Below are 15,530 nucleotides of genomic sequence, written 5' to 3'. Positions count from 1 at the left end.
CTGGCTTGCAAGTTGTGTGATTGCCTTGTAGTTTTCTCACCTGTAAATTGGGGGTCATAGCATAATACATAGTGGTACTGTGAGGATTTAAGGAAGTAACATGAGTAAAACACTTAGAGTCTGGCACCCAATAAATGTTAGCTATTGTTTAATTGGTCTAAAAGTTTGAAAATAAGGAATATAATATTTTGTTGAGTAATATGAAGTTTAAAAACATAGGAAAATGACAATCACAATCTAGAATAGCAGTGACCTCTGTGGTGTGGAAAGGGGCAGGGGGTTGAGGAAGACTAGGGGGTCCCTTTAACTTCATTTGTGATGTTTGATGTCTTAAACTGGGTGAGGGCTACATGTTTTCCTTAGGATGTGTTACATGAAATTTACGGGAGGCCATTGTTTTGGACTAAGTTACTGAACTAGGCCCAACAGATGGATCCAAACCAGAATGGAATCGCTTATACTAAGTGCCACCTAACCAAAGTGAACTTTGAAACAGGCCAGTTTAAAAAAAAAAACAGGAGGTTCACATCAACCCATCAGAAGAGGCCCGGTTTACATGCTAGGAATTGGCATGATAGGGAAGTCCCCTCTATTTTAACCCCATAAGAAAAGTAACTTTGAAACAACCAATCCACTTTTTGTTCTGTTTTTGCTTTCTTCAGCCCTTTTCTGCCCTCTTCTGTTCAGCTCATTGGAAGATGTTGCCAGATTCTAGAATCACTAATAAAAGCTAATTAGATCTTTAAACTAAATTTGTTGTAATTTTGTCTTTTAATAGTTGGTATGCACATATGATGTATTTCATAGTCAATGTTTTTAGAAAGATCGAACGAGATAGGGATGGGATTGTAGTCCTGTACACACCAAGGACCCTCCCTAATTAGTTTTGTGTGATTGGGGGTTGGAGAGAAGCAGTAGATCTAGAGGAGGGTCCTGGAGCCACCCAAATCTTTTACTGTCTGGTTCTTTCCCATCATTCAAAGCTCGGTTCACGTATCCCTCTCTTCCTCAGAGAAGCCTTCCTTGGCACCCGTTTTAAAGCAGCACACCCCCATTCACTAACACACTGCACTATTTCGTTGCCTTCAGGGCACTTACCATTCTGGGCTGTTTTAGTATTTATAATACTTTACTCGCTAATTGCTTGTCTCCCTCACTGGAATGCTATGTCCTGGTCAACACTGTGCCTTATTAGATCCTCTATTATTTTGTTTTGCTTTGTTTTGTTTCGGGGATGACTGGACGAATGAATGGAGACCCTTCCTTCATCCGTAGGACACCTCAATTTTTAGGAACAGGGTGACCTGTTCTTTTGAGCCAGACTAGAGGATGAAGGTAGAATAAGGAAAGCCTAAGAAGAAGGAAGATTGGAGTGGGTTGAGGAGAAGGAGGACGAAGATCTGGATTAGAGAAACTGAGGGAGGCTGCAGAGGCCGAGGGAGGTTTCCAAACGGGAAGGACGAAGAGCACAGGAATCGAACTAAACCGAGGAAGTCGGGGCGGGCTGAGGCGGGGCCAGGGCGGGCGGAGCTTGGGAGAGGTAGGCGGGGCCCGCGGGCAGGGCCGGCGCCAGCCAGGGTGGAGGCTGCGGGGGGCGGGGCCTGGGGCGGTGAGGTGCTGTGGGCGGGGCCTGGGGCGGTGAGGTGCTGTGGGCGGGGCGCGGGGCGGGGGGCGGGGGCGGGGCCCGCGGGCGAGCGGCCGAGGCGGTGCGCGGCTGCGGCGGAAGATGGCTGCGACTGAGGCGGCGGATACTCAGCTGATGCTCGGAGTCGGGCTGATCGGTGAGGACGCAGGCGCCCTGCCCGGCAGGCCCGCACCCCAGTTCCGCCTCTGCTCCGCCTCGGGCCGGGGCAGCCCCCGCTCCTGCGGCCCCCGGCGCCGCCCTCTCCGGGAGGGCGCGGCCCCCTTCGTGTTGGGCCTGGGCTGGGGGCTGCGGGGCCCGGCCTCGGCGTGGGGACCCGGCCCGCCGCCCTTGCCCGGCCGCCCGCGGCCGCGCTTGGGTCCTGCCCGGCCGGAGGACCCTTGGGACCCCCCAGATCCCGGAGTGGGGCTCCTCCTGCACACCCCGGGTTGCCCCGCGGAGCCCGGACGTCGAGGGTGCCAGGCTCGGGCGACAGCGAGGGGCCGCTTCGCGGGCGGGGCCGGGCCGCGCGGCGGGGAGGTGGCAGGGCCAGGTCGAGCGGAGCCGGTCAGGCGGCTGCTTCGGATGGTGGGGAGCCGCGCATGACCGCCGGCTAGGCGCCCGGCCAGCCCCGGTCTTGGGATCGAGCGGCTCGAGACCTGGTGGCTAACTGCCAGGCCCGGGTGCTGCGCATCGTACACGGATTGTCTCCCGTTCCACTCCAGGCGGGTGGGAACGTCTGATGCCCACTTTATGGAGGAGCAAGTGGAGGCCCAGGGTGTGTTTTGTGCACGGACACACGCTGGGGAGCGGCAGAGCAGGGATTGGTACCCTTGCAGTGTAACCCCAAAGTCCCCGCTCGCACCAGTGGAGAACTCCCGCGTCATGTGATCGAGCTCCTGCATATAGCAGGAGCTTCTACATAATCACATGGGGTGTAATCTCGGTTCCTTTCCGGGAATTTAATTATCTTTCCATAATTAAAAGATCACACATTGGGATCTTTGGGCAACCCAGAATGTGCCTGAGCCGCGTGCAATGTTTGAGTGGTGGAACCATTCATCCAATAGGTGACAGTGAGCACCAGGTTGCTTGAAAGAACCCCTGTCGGTTCCTTTTCACAAATTGCTATTCTCCCGAGGTTTTTGCACACCCCTAAAAACTTTGTCTATTCCCCCAATGTACAAGAACATTTGCTTAGGCTTAGCAAAACTGGAGAAATGTGTTGATTATTTTTCAGTGTCTCAAAGGAGTACATTTATGTGGAAATGGCTTCCTGTATTCATGTCTCATGTGATTTTAAAACTGCTTCAATGCAAAATCTAAGTACCTCAGGCATCTTAGTCCTGCCAGAAGGTACTTCTGAATTAAGGCTGAGTTAAACTCTGATTTTATTTAGTAACAGTAAAGAAAAAAATGACTTATGATCGTATCTTCAATTCAGCAGGTTTTTTATGTTTCATATTGACATGAATTTAAAAGGGATTTGCTTCAAAATAATAGAAGGAGGGGTGCCCCTTCCCCCATATGAAAGAAAGGCCAGGTGTTGATAACTGCTGAAACTGAGTGATGGAGATGGAATTCATTTTATTATTCTCCCTACTTTTTTCTAATATACTATATATTTTCCAAAATAAAAGGTTTTTTTTTTAAACCTATAGATCAAAGATTGGATTCTTAACAATAATTGTATATTTCAAAATAGCTAGAAATGAAGATTTATAATGCTCCCAACACAAAGAAAAGATAAATGTTTGATATTCCAATTATCCTGATTTGATCATTACACAGTATATACAGGTATCAAAATATGACATGTACTCAAAAATATGTACAACTAGTATCTATCAATAAAAAATATATTAAAAATTGGATTCTTTCTGCTATATGTTTGGTAGTGCTCTAAAGATTAGGTATGATTTGCCTCAAGTTTTTACTATTAGCAAATTGTTCCTTTTTTGCAATTGAGGTGTTTACTTTGGCGATAAACTACACATATGACTGGATAACCTTTATTATTATTATTTAAAAATTTTTAAATACAGAATTCACACAGCTGGTATGTAACATGATTGAAGGAGATTAAACCATTCTTCTCCAGTCTTGTATTCAACAAAACTTTTCTATGTATTAAAGATTCCAACTAGATAAAACTTAATGTACTTACAAGTTTATAAGCATTTGTTTGGGAAGAAATAGGGGGAAACTCTACCAAATCTCTCAGGCCACATTTTCTTTCATGATTTTGTTATAAAGAGCTTTTTACTCAGGTGGCCTAAAACTCAAGATCCATGAGAACTAGATAATTGGAACAGTAGAGGTAGGTGGGAATTTGGGTCTCATGTATTCTGGGTTGCTTTGTAAAATGGGGTGTTAAAACTGATTCCACTAAGTGCTTCTGAGTAACCAATCAATTCACTTCCTTGCTGCTGTTTGACATTCTCACAGTGACCATCTTTCCACCGTAGAAAAGGACACAAATGGAGAAGTTCTGTGGGTGTGGTGTTATCCTTCCACGACAGCCACATTAAGAAATCTGCTGCTGAGAAAATGCTGCCTTACGGATGAAAACAAACTTCTCCATCCCTTTGTCTTTGGTCAGTACAGAAGAACATGGTTTTATATCACAACAATTGAAGTTCCAGATTCTTCAGTTTTGAAAAAGGTATGAGTTCATTAGGGTCAAAAACCCAAAAATATTCAAAGTGATAAAAGACTATTCTAGTAATGCTTATTAGCTTTAGACCTTATCATTCACGATACCCTTTCAAAAATATTAAACATTATTTTCATTGGGAATGTTCTCTTTCACACTTCATTCTCATTCTATAAATATGTATTGCTATATATTATATGGTAGACCCTGTGGTTGATATAGTGGTGAGCAATATGTGGTTTATTGAAGTTGCAGTCGGATGGAATAGAAATGTAATAGTTTCAAAGCCATGGCTCTGATAAAAGTGGGAAGAAGTATTTTCCATAAATTAAAACCATTATAAAGAATATAATTATTCTTTGTATAGTTAAGAAATTTTTTTTTAATTTACATGTGGATGGTAACTATATATTAAGAATTTAGAAAGAGTAATTAAGGAAACTCATGTATTAAATAGGCTTTTTTTGCTGTGTTGTTTGATACGAACATTATCAATGTGACATGTGGAAAACCAGTATATGGTTATTGTAAACTTTCCTAGTCCTAAGCAATCCACAGTTTTGTTTTGTTTTGTTTTTCCAAAGAAAAGAATATTGGAACAAAGTGGCTGAGCCTATGGCGTGTACCTGGATGGAAACTTCTTTTCCCTTTTCAGGGCTAATTTGTAGCCAACAATGGGACCATATGAAGCATAACTAGACTACCAGTTTAAATTTTAAAAATTACATTTAAAATAATAGGAAGGCAACAGTTTAGAAACTGTTGCAGGTTTAAAACAAAAGAGAGATTCATAATTAGAAAATGTAAGTGTGCAAGAAGGTAGGTTTCAGTATGTTATGAAATCTTTGGTTTATGTTCAGTAAGTTCTTGTGGAAAATTTTTGATGGAGCCTCAAGTAGATTTATCCCATGTTTTTTTATTATAGACTACCAAGTTATAGCAACATCAATATCACAGCTATATTTTCCAGATTTGAAAATTAGCAAGATTTAGAGATAGTTATTTTACTGCAAAATATGTTTTTTTAAAAATGTATTTCTTCAGCCAGGCATGGTGGCTCATGCTTGTAATCCTAGCACTTTGGGAGGCTAAGGCAGGAGGATGGCTTGAAGCCAGGAGTTTGAGACCAGCCTGAGCAACATATTGAGGCCCTGTCATTACAAAAAAATAGAAAAATTAGCTGGGCATGGTGATATGCACCTGTAGTCCCAGCTACTTGGGAGGCTGAAGCAGGAGCATCACTTGAGGCCAAGAGTATTGAGGTCACAGTGAGCTAGAATGATGCCACTGCACTCTAGCCCAGGCAACAGAGTGAGATTCTGTCTCCAAAAAAGAAAAAAAAAAATAGAAACATATAAATAAATGAGGCTTATTATAACATTACCTTTTAGTTTGTGGCACTCTACAGAGAGTTGATCATTCTGCAACTATATGATTGTCACTGAGATGTATTTTGTTGTTTTCCATCCTTATCTCATTAATGAAAAATAGTTGCTATTCAATAGATCAGCAAGGTGACTATAAGTTAACAATAATCTACTATATAATTCAAAATAGCTAAAAGAATAATTTGAATGTTCCTAGCATAAAGAAAAGATAAATATTTAAGGGGATGGTTATCCCAATTATCCTGATTGGATCTTTACACATTATTATATGAATGTGTCAAATTATCACGTTCCTCGAAAATATGTACATCTATTACGTAGCAATAAAAATAAATAAATAAATAAAACAGTGAAAATGTAAAAAAAAAAAAAGATAAATGGTATTTAGAATTGCTAAATTGGTAGGTCAGATTTAGCAATCCTAGTTCTGCTTTGATGAGGTTAGGGGACATTTAGTAGAAACACATTTTTTATATTTGACTGAAGTATTTTTGTGTTTTAAGACTTTTTTTCTACAAGTATTGTTTATTAGAAAATTAAATATATTGTTATATATAAATAAACACATAGTGCACGTGTGGAAGCAAGTGAGGACTTGTTATGTTTTGGTCTTTTCCTTTTAATACTGATATGTTTTTTCTTTCTTTTTTTTTTTTTTTGAGACAGAGTCTCTCTCTGTTGCCCGGGCTAGAGTGAGTGCCGTGGCGTCAGCCTAGCTCACAGCAACCTCAAACTCCTGGGCTTAAGCCATCCTACTGCCTCAGCCTCCCGAGTAGCTGGGACTACAGGCATGCGCCACCATGCCCGGCTAATTTTCTCCATATATACTTTTAGTTGTCCAGACAATCTTTATTTCTATTTTTAGTAGAGACGGGGTCTCGCTCAGGCTGATCTCGAACTCCCGACCTCGAGCGATCCACCCGCCTCGGCCTCCCAGAGGGCTAGGATTACAGGCGTGAGCCACCGTGCCTGGCCAATACTGATATGTTTTATATAAGAAATTTGTTAAAATATAGTAATAAAAATTATTTCTATTAAAGTATCTTTAAAAAGTATACTTCTTTTTGTTTCTTTTGGACAGGTGACTCATTTTTCTATTGTTCTGACCGCCAAAGATTTTAACCCAGAGAAATATGCCGCCTTCACTAGGATATTGTGTAGGTCTGTATAAAAACTGTATTAAATGCTAATGTACAAAAATGAAGATCTTACTCAATAGTTACATAGCAAGATTTCTACACTGAGAAAGCAAATTTCAGTCCTCTGTCTTCCCACCTTAATCTTTAGTGACCCTTCCAAGACTATTTTTTAAAGAAGGACTTTGTCTTCTGCTTAGTTGATACTACTCCTCTTATTGGGGACGATGGTCTGGGGAATGAGAAAAAGTTTGCACAGCTACTATAGTTCCTGGGTGTTTTGAGTCACTTGCTACTTTTGGTCTGTTACTTCTGTTCATTTCCAATCTTGAATTTCCTTAGCAGGACAGATATGTTCAGTGGTTTATGAAGTGGTACACTGGTTCATATTTGTCTGTGTGTAGCAGTCATTTGGGGGAAAGTTAATGGACATTTTGAATTACACTAACGTACAGAAAAACATTTCTTAGCTGGAATGCTGAGAGGCTGGGGAATTATGATTAATTGGTTAATCATGGTTCAGGTAGACTCCTTTAGTTTCATCCCAACTGTTGAAAAAATTTATTTAAAATATACCAGTCTCCTTTCTGGCCTTATTAAGTATGTCTGTCTAGTGGACTTAATGAAATTTTTCTTGTATGTTAGGGACATTGGCTCTTTCTTTAATGATGAACACTTTTGTAGTATTGTAGTTTTTTTTTTTTTTAACTATCATTGTTACTAGATAGAGTTATAATTCTAGGTGTTATATATTACCCTCAGCCTTCAGGCTTCTATCCAATAAGTCATTTTTGGGATGGGGGTGGTGGTGAAGGGAATTGTTTTTGTTTTTCCCATTATAAGCCCGATAAATGGTTGCCTTTTTTGCCATTTTTGTGCACACACATACGCAAAAACCTAGCATAAGAGTATCTTCTCATTAGCTAAGGGTTTCAGTTATATTTTGACTAAATGAGGTTTTACTGTTTTTTTGCAGGCAGTTACGATTTAAAAAAAGTTTTCTTACTGTCATGATAAATTCCAGGTGTACGGCTCACTGTGGAATATAAACAACTGTCTGCTAATGTGGCACTGACACAAAGGAGATAATTATTGCCAGAAGAGACGCTATCCAGAAGCTGTAAACTAAAAACACTACAGACGTGTTTTTAAATAAACATTGGACTCCTATTTCATTTGATTGAGTCAGGGTTAGTTTACTCAACTGAATTCACTAGGAAATATTCTGGGGTCCAGAAGGCAAGGTTGCTTCAGACCCCACTTCCTGCCCAGAAGGAAGCTGGGAAGGTTTCTTGGAACCTGCAGGGCCATAGCATTGTGGCATTCTGTATGCTCCTCTTTGGTTGCACTGCAAGGGAGGTGAGGCCTCAGAGCTATTGCCAGCTACCTTCTCTGCCTCCTACCCTTACTGTACTTGCACACTCACCCTTGCATGTATGCACACCCATTTGCTCATGCACAGACACGCACACCCCATGCACGCATTCATAGCTAAACACTTATTCATGATGCTGAGGTTAACATGGAGTTGCCCCCTTCCATTTTTGGTGAGAGAGGCAGGCAGACGTGCCTTCCATAGCAGGCTGCTTACAGTGGCTATGGGAACCTGCATAAGAAGGCTTCATTCCCCACGCGGCTTCTAGGTTCACTGCCATGACTCCCTTCATCCTCTAGTCCGTGTAGCTAGTGGCCTTGGCAGACAACCAGGGTTTCATGCACACTTGGAATCAGCTGTTCAGGCCAGGTGTGGCAACCTGTGGGTGTCTGTCTGAACAAGGTCCTCTGAGTTTTGGGGTTTTCCTGTGGAGTGGTTTAGGGGAATCCCTCCCTCTGTTCCATCTCTCATGGCCCAGGGTTGTCATGTAGGAAGTCATCCTATGCACAAACCTTCTCGTGTTTCTCTTCTCCATACTGCATATTGTTTCTATTTTATAATGTTAGTGGCATTTTTATTTTTTTCTTGGTGGTAATAAAGCATATAATAATCATAAAAAAATACAGAAGAGTTTACAGTGACAACAAAGTCCCCTCCCCACCTTCCCCAGCCCCTAGTTCTGCCTCCAGACCCCATCCTCACGCAACTCCTGTGATGTTTACATCCTTTATGTCCTACCAGAGATGTTTCTCCCTATGGAAGCATACATGTGAGTTCATGGCTTTGAATGTATTTTACATATATGAGAACTTACCATATTCATTGTTCTCTACCTTTTTTTTCTCAATTTGTGGATTGAAATAATAATTAAAAAACCCCCACTGATTGACAAAATTTGGTAAGCAGTTAAAACACTTGCTTTTTTCACTCAATCTACAACAAATATAATTTTCAAGCGATCTGTCTTAAACACCAATTTTATTTTCTTCCCGATTTTCTATCTCATCAGCTGCTGAGAGGCCCAAGTAGACCCAGTCATGTTTCTATCGCAAAATTTAGTTTTATTGCTCACAGGAAGACATTTTAAGGGGAAGAGACTGACTCCACATGTGAGCTATAAATGCAGCCAGTTTCCTGTCAGCATTTTCTGGAAGCTTTAACTTGATGATAAATGTCTAATGTGCATTTATCACCAGCAACTTAAAAGAGTTTTGATTTCTTAATTATCTAAATATAGCTACCTCTGGGAACTCTGATGATAAGTATGGGTTCTACAGCTAATTACTGCTTTCTCTGTGAACAATGCATAAAACTCCTTTCTTGTCAAAGGAAATCCCAGCAATAAAACAGTTTTATGACTAAGAACAGAACACCAGTCGTGAATGTAAGATATAAAAAGAGCTAAGTATACAATATTCTTGAGAATCATGGGGCCTCAGAAAGTCCATAGTTCATTCTCCTGTCTTAGTGACTGTGGCAAGCTACCCCAGATTAAAAAGAGAGCTGATTTCAAAGAATTGTTGCAGATCTCTTGAGGATTTTTTCTTTTAAATATATTTTTGAATTAGAGAAGTAATACATGTCATGAAAAGATTCAAGCATTCAGAAGTGTATTAGCAAGTTGGCTTTAGATTCTTTAGATAGTGCCTGTGCCTAGCCTTGGTGCATTTCTCCATGTGATTCATGCCAAATAAAAGCATGGTTGTTTTTTTGTCCTTCCTTACAGAATGTACCTGAAACACGGGAGCCCAGTTAAAATGATGGAGAGTTATATTGCAGTTCTCACAAAGGGGATATGCCAGAGTGAAGAAAATGGCTCTTTCCTTAGCAAGGACTTTGATGCCCGAAAGGCGTACCTTGCTGGCTCCATCAAAGGTAAAAGAGAGAGAGAGAAGGGGGCAGGGGAGAGAGGGAGGGAAGAAGGAAGGAAAAAGAGAGAAAAAAAGAGAGAAATAGGAAAAGAGAAAGAAAAGAAAGAAAGAAAGAACAAAAACCCATCCCAATAACAAAATCCTAAGCCAAGGACAATCTCTCATTAGATTCCATTGGGCCATCATTCCATACATTATTTTTATCTACATAAAATTTGCTTCCTACGCAGGAGAGTACTTCAACTCTTATATTCCATACTGGATTATAATTCTCTCAGAGGAAAACAGATTTTTTTGTGGGATTTCTTTCCATATTATTCTGTTATTATAGAAGTGATTTCTCAACCAGTAGCTAAATTTCATGGCTCAAGGTCTCCACTGACTTTTGTAGTTGTTCTTTCCTTAGATCCTAGCAGGTACCTCTTTTATCTGAAGACCTCAGCCCCTGACTTGGAGGCCCTAATTCAGCTCCTAGCAAGGAAATCCAAACTGGCAGAGTCTCCCCAGGGCTAAGGCACAGACTTCAGGGTCCTTGAGAGGGAGGAGAGGGGACTTTGAAGACCTCTCACAGTACCTGTCTTTGCTCTTGATCCTGCTGTCCTTTGTGGTTTCTAAGCATCCGTGTTAAGATGTTAGGTATTTGTCAAGCTAGCTGAAAAGAACCTAAGTAATGATGTCAGAGGACGATGGGATTAATGGAAATTTTTTTTTAAATCAGGAAGTATTCATGATAGAGAAAGATTGGGGTTCCCCTTCATAGCATTTGTGCCACTTTTTTGTGAGTCGCTTCATCTGTGCATCCAGCAGAGTCCCGTGGGGGACGGCTGTAGGCAGCTAGAACACACATCTGGTGAGCAGATGCAGGATAGATACACCTCTCCACCAAATAAGGTGTTTGTATGCCTAAGTTTATTCTCTGTATTAAAAATAATTTTGTGATCATATGAAAAGAATGCTTTCTGATAAAAACTATTTCCTTATATATAAGTAGTATGTAATAGTATGTAATACAGTAACATTATAATTTCTTTTTTGGAAGACATTGTATCTCAGTTTGGAATGGAAACTGTCATCTTACACACAGCACTGATGCTAAAGAAAAGAATTGTCGTCTATCACCCCAAAATAGAAGCTGTCCAGGAGTTTACCAGGTATCCTCTCTAATTATTTAAAAGTGTGAGCTTTATTGGCAGACAGTTTGGGGGGAATAGGTATTACCGTGTGCTCTGTTCTGTTGTACATTTGGTATAAATAGCATGCATTTGGGGGTAAAATACCATGTGGGTCTAATGTTTCAGTTTAGATCTAATAGTTGAAGTTTACTGAATTTGGACAGATTGTTCTTCAATTTTAGAAATATGAATATTTTAAGGCAGAGAGGTAGCAAACTTTTTCTTGCCAAGGAATACATATTTTAGGCTTGTTACCCTCTTATTTTTATTTTTTCATTTTTTTTGAGACAGAGTCTCGCTCTGTCACCCTGGCTAGAGTGCCGTGGCATCAGCCTAGCTCACAGCAACCTCAAACTAACTCCTAGGCTCAAGTGATCCTCCTGCCTCAGCCTCCTGAGTAGCTGGGACTACAGGTGAGCACCACCATGCCTGGCTATTTTTGGTAGAGACGGGGTCTCAATCTTGCTCAGGCTGGTCTCGAGCTCCTGACCTCAAGCAATCCTCCCACCTTGCCTTCCCAGAGTGCTAGGATTACAGGCGTGAGCCACCGACCCCAGCCGACTCCGATATTTTTACAATACATAGGTTTTTTTTTTTTTTTAAGAGTTTTTGTTTATTAAATCTAACTTATTCTTAAGATCCTTTTTTAAAAGCAGGGGAACTTCGAATTTGTGCTGGGTTTACTGTATGCCAGGAATTGTATAAGACACCTTAAATTATTAAATTTACTTCTGACGAGAACCCTGCAAGGAAGTATTATTACCCCATTTTATGAATGAGACAGTGGAGGCTGGCAGAGGCTAAGTGGTAAGATAATGAAAAGAAGAAAGGCTTCATAGTCAGCAAAAGCTGGGTTAAATCCTGGGAGGGCGACCTGTTTGTTCTGTGACTACATAAAAGATACTGAATATTTCTGAGCTCAGTTTCTTTATTTGTAAAAGGATCATAATACCTACCTCATAAGTTTGTTTTTAGGACTGGAAATAATTTATGTCAAGTGCTTAGTGCATTAATATATGCTTTAGAAATGATCATGATTGCTGCAGATCTTAAGTTGGAGGGCTAGAACTTTTACTCTGCTCTCTCTGCCTCCAAAACCTGATATTTTTCTACCCCATCACCTTTTCCCCCTATATGTATGCCACTTTACCCTGGAGTGTCCAAAGCTTCTGAGATATTTAGCAGGGCACTAAGGGGTCCATGAAACTACAGGTTAATTGGACATATCTTCCTGCAGTACTTTTACCACAAGTTTTTCTCAAGGATATCTGTGCTGTATGAAAACATACACAGGTGGTTTGCAAGTTTGACTAGAATTTTAAATATAAATGGGAGACCTCTAGAAGATTTCTCACATGCAGGGGCTACTTTGCATTTTACCTCCAGGCTCCCGCTCCATGGCAGTCTGCAGAGTGGCATTTTGGAGGAAAACCTTGGAAGTATCACTCCTTGCCACCACGGAGATCTTTTGAAACTTCACCTTGAGCTTTTTGTTGCTGATCTGACCCAAAATGCAGAGTTCAGAACACTGCACTGCTTTAATTTGAAGCCCTGAGGTGTTTGTTAGCATTTTGGGGGCTTGGTCTCACCTGTGCCCCTGATTAGCTGCACCACCCTACCCTCTTCATTTCTTCCTCGGGAAGAGGAGAAGGGGCAGGCTGAGTCTTTACGGGCTGGGCCAGCAGCCACTTGATTCTTGCCTTGATTCCCCAGGACTCTGCCTGCCCTGGTGTGGCATCGACAGGACTGGACCATTCTTCATTCTTACGTGCACCTCAACGCAGATGAGTTGGAAGCCCTGCAGATGTCCACAGGTAAACAAGAGGACCCAAGGGGAGGACATATTCTGCTTTAAGAAGGGTTTTTTTTGTGTGCTTGTGTGCATTCCTGAGGAGAATAGTCATCCTTTATTATTTATTTGGCAAATGCAATCAATTTTTTGTCCTTTAAAATTCTTTTTAATTATTTGTTCATGTTTGGTTTTGAACGAAAAAATTTTTTTAATTAAAAAAATTGTGATAAATACACATAACATAAAATTTACCATCATAACCATTAAAAAATGTTTTTAGAGGCAGGGTCTCACTCTGTTGCCCAGGCTGGAGTGCAGTGGCACCATCAAACCTCACTGTAACCTACCACCACATCCTCCTGAGTAGCTAGGGCTATAGGTACGTGTCTCTACGCTCAGCTAATTTTTAAATTTTTTGTAGAGATGGGGTCTTGCTCTGTTGCTCAGGCTGGTCTTGAACTCCTGGGCTCAAGCAAGCCCCCTGCCTTGGCCATCCAAAGTGCTGGGATTACAGCCACCACACCCAGCCCCATTTTAACCATTTTTAAGTATATAGTTCAGTGGCATTAAGTACATTCATACTGTTGTGCAACCATCACCAAAATGCAACCTATTTTTAACTTGTAAACTTCTAATCTTAAAAGTTCCCCCTCCAAAAAAAATTCCCTACCAGTGATTTGATTTGAATATTTAGACTTTGATCCTTTCCATATTTTTTTCTCAAAGGAAAACTACAATTATTTTAAAATAATGTTATGTCTAATAATAATAGGATTCTAGGAATAATTTAATAATACATTATTACTTATACTATAAGAATGCTGGCTTTCTAGTGGCACTTTTTTTTTTAAATTTAAGGTTATTGTGTTCTTTATACTTTTATGGTATCAGAAGGTACTTTCATAAAATGACAATGATAACAAATGGTAGGGACTTTTGCTGTTGCTTTTTAAGTTATGAAATATTTGTTACATATAAAATAATATATAATGTTTATGCAAGTTATACAAAATAAAAGAAACACTCATAGACCCACGAGATAAATGAAAAAGTAGAATATTGTCAGTACTTTGAAGTGTAATACTTTCTCTAGGTTATTTATTGGGAAGTAGAATTTCTGAACTATGAGGTATGCAAATCTGCAAGTTGCTGGGTAATGCCAAATGTTTTCCTCAGAGATTGTACCAATTTACCCTCCCACTAGCAATACAGGAGAGGTCCCATTGCTTTATATCCTCAACAGCACTTGGTATTATTAAACTTTAAAATATTGGAGCCTGGTGTGGCGGCTCATGCCTGTAATCCCAGCACTTTGGGAATCTGAGGTGGGAGAATCCTTTGAGTCTAGGAGTTAAAGACCAGCAACATAGCAAGACCCCCTCTCTACCAAAAATAAAAGAATTAGCCAGGCGTGGTGGCACACACCTGTAGTCCTAGCTATAGTCTCAGCTACTTGAGAGGCTGAGGTGGGAGGATTGCTTGAGCCCAGGAATTTAAGGTTACAGTGAGCTATGATTGTGCCACTGTACTCCAGCCTGGGTGACCCTGTCTCTTAAAATAAAATGAAAAAGTCTGCCAATTAGTGGGTGTACAATGACATTCCATTGTAATTTTAATTTGTATTTTCCTGACTTCTAATGAGGTTAAACATATTTCTATATATTTTTGCCATTTGTCTTTCCTCTTCTACAAAATGACTGTTTCTTTTACTACAAGTTTTTATATATTTAGGATATGAATCCATTATTGGTTATACATGCTTCAAAAATCTCCAAGTTTGTGGATTTTTTTTTTTTCATTCTCCTCATGGTCTTGATGAACTGAATTCTTCATTTTAATGTATTAGAATTTATTAAACATTTATGAATTTTTCATATTTAAGAAAATATTCTCTATCCCAAGAATAGAAAGATATTCTTCTATATTTTAAATGTTTGTTGTTTTCCAGTTAAGTCTTTACTTGGGATTATTTTTGTATAGTGTGAGAGTTTGGTATCTGATTTAATTTTTTCTCCATGTGAAAAACCATAGAGAAAAATGGTTACTCCTGGGTCTACTTATTGAAGTCTCTTCCTCTCTTCAGTAATCAAGGATATCATTCTGTTATGTCACATTTTCTCATACATGAGTGGGTCTAGGTTGTGTGAATTTCTTCAAGCAGCTGACAATAAGGTAGTCTTAGTAAATGCCATAGGGTATAGCTAATGTTCCAAATAAATAAAGCAGTGAAGAAAAGTAGCTGATGAGCTTTTAGACTCATTTCTCTTTTGATACGTTCACAGTATTTCTTCCTACTCCACTAATGATGTTCATCTTTCCAACGCAGGTTACGTCGCTGGGTTTGTAGACTTGGAGGTGAGCAATAGACCAGACCTCTATGATGTGTTTGTGAATCTGGCAGATAGTGAGATTACCATTGCTCCCCTTGCAAAAGGTTAGTTCTCTGTTCTCTTCTGTTATTGACACAAGATAGAGGCCAAGCAGTTGTATTTTTCAGGCTGATTCTCTAAAACCATTGT

At 40.3% G+C, this 15,530-nt stretch overlaps 1 protein-coding gene across 2 annotated transcripts in view; it reads left to right on the top strand.

Moving 5' to 3' along the window:
- Window positions 1-1,684: 1,684 nt before the first annotated feature.
- The window catches only part of DENND10 (DENN domain containing 10), a 20,328-nt gene continuing 6,482 nt past the window's right edge, over window positions 1,685-15,530 (top strand). Inside the window, exons 1-7 of one of the 2 annotated variants that reach the window (XM_045568780.1) lie at window positions 1,685-1,781; window positions 4,090-4,286; window positions 6,747-6,826; window positions 9,903-10,051; window positions 11,087-11,198; window positions 12,933-13,033; window positions 15,338-15,445. In XM_045568780.1, the coding sequence (XP_045424736.1) occupies window positions 1,727-1,781; window positions 4,090-4,286; window positions 6,747-6,826; window positions 9,903-10,051; window positions 11,087-11,198; window positions 12,933-13,033; window positions 15,338-15,445 (802 nt within the window). In that variant the 5' untranslated portion in view covers window positions 1,685-1,726. Of the gene's footprint in view, window positions 1,782-4,089; window positions 4,287-6,746; window positions 6,827-9,902; window positions 10,052-11,086; window positions 11,199-12,932; window positions 13,034-15,337; window positions 15,446-15,530 lie in introns of those variants that run through there. The other variant, XM_045568781.1, reaches the window with a different exon arrangement.

This window comes from Lemur catta, chromosome 14 (assembly GCF_020740605.2).
Source record: "Lemur catta isolate mLemCat1 chromosome 14, mLemCat1.pri, whole genome shotgun sequence".
Lineage (NCBI taxonomy): Eukaryota > Metazoa > Chordata > Mammalia > Primates > Lemuridae > Lemur > Lemur catta.
Note: the sequence above shows the minus strand (reverse complement) of the source record. Positions and strands in the feature narration are given on the sequence as shown.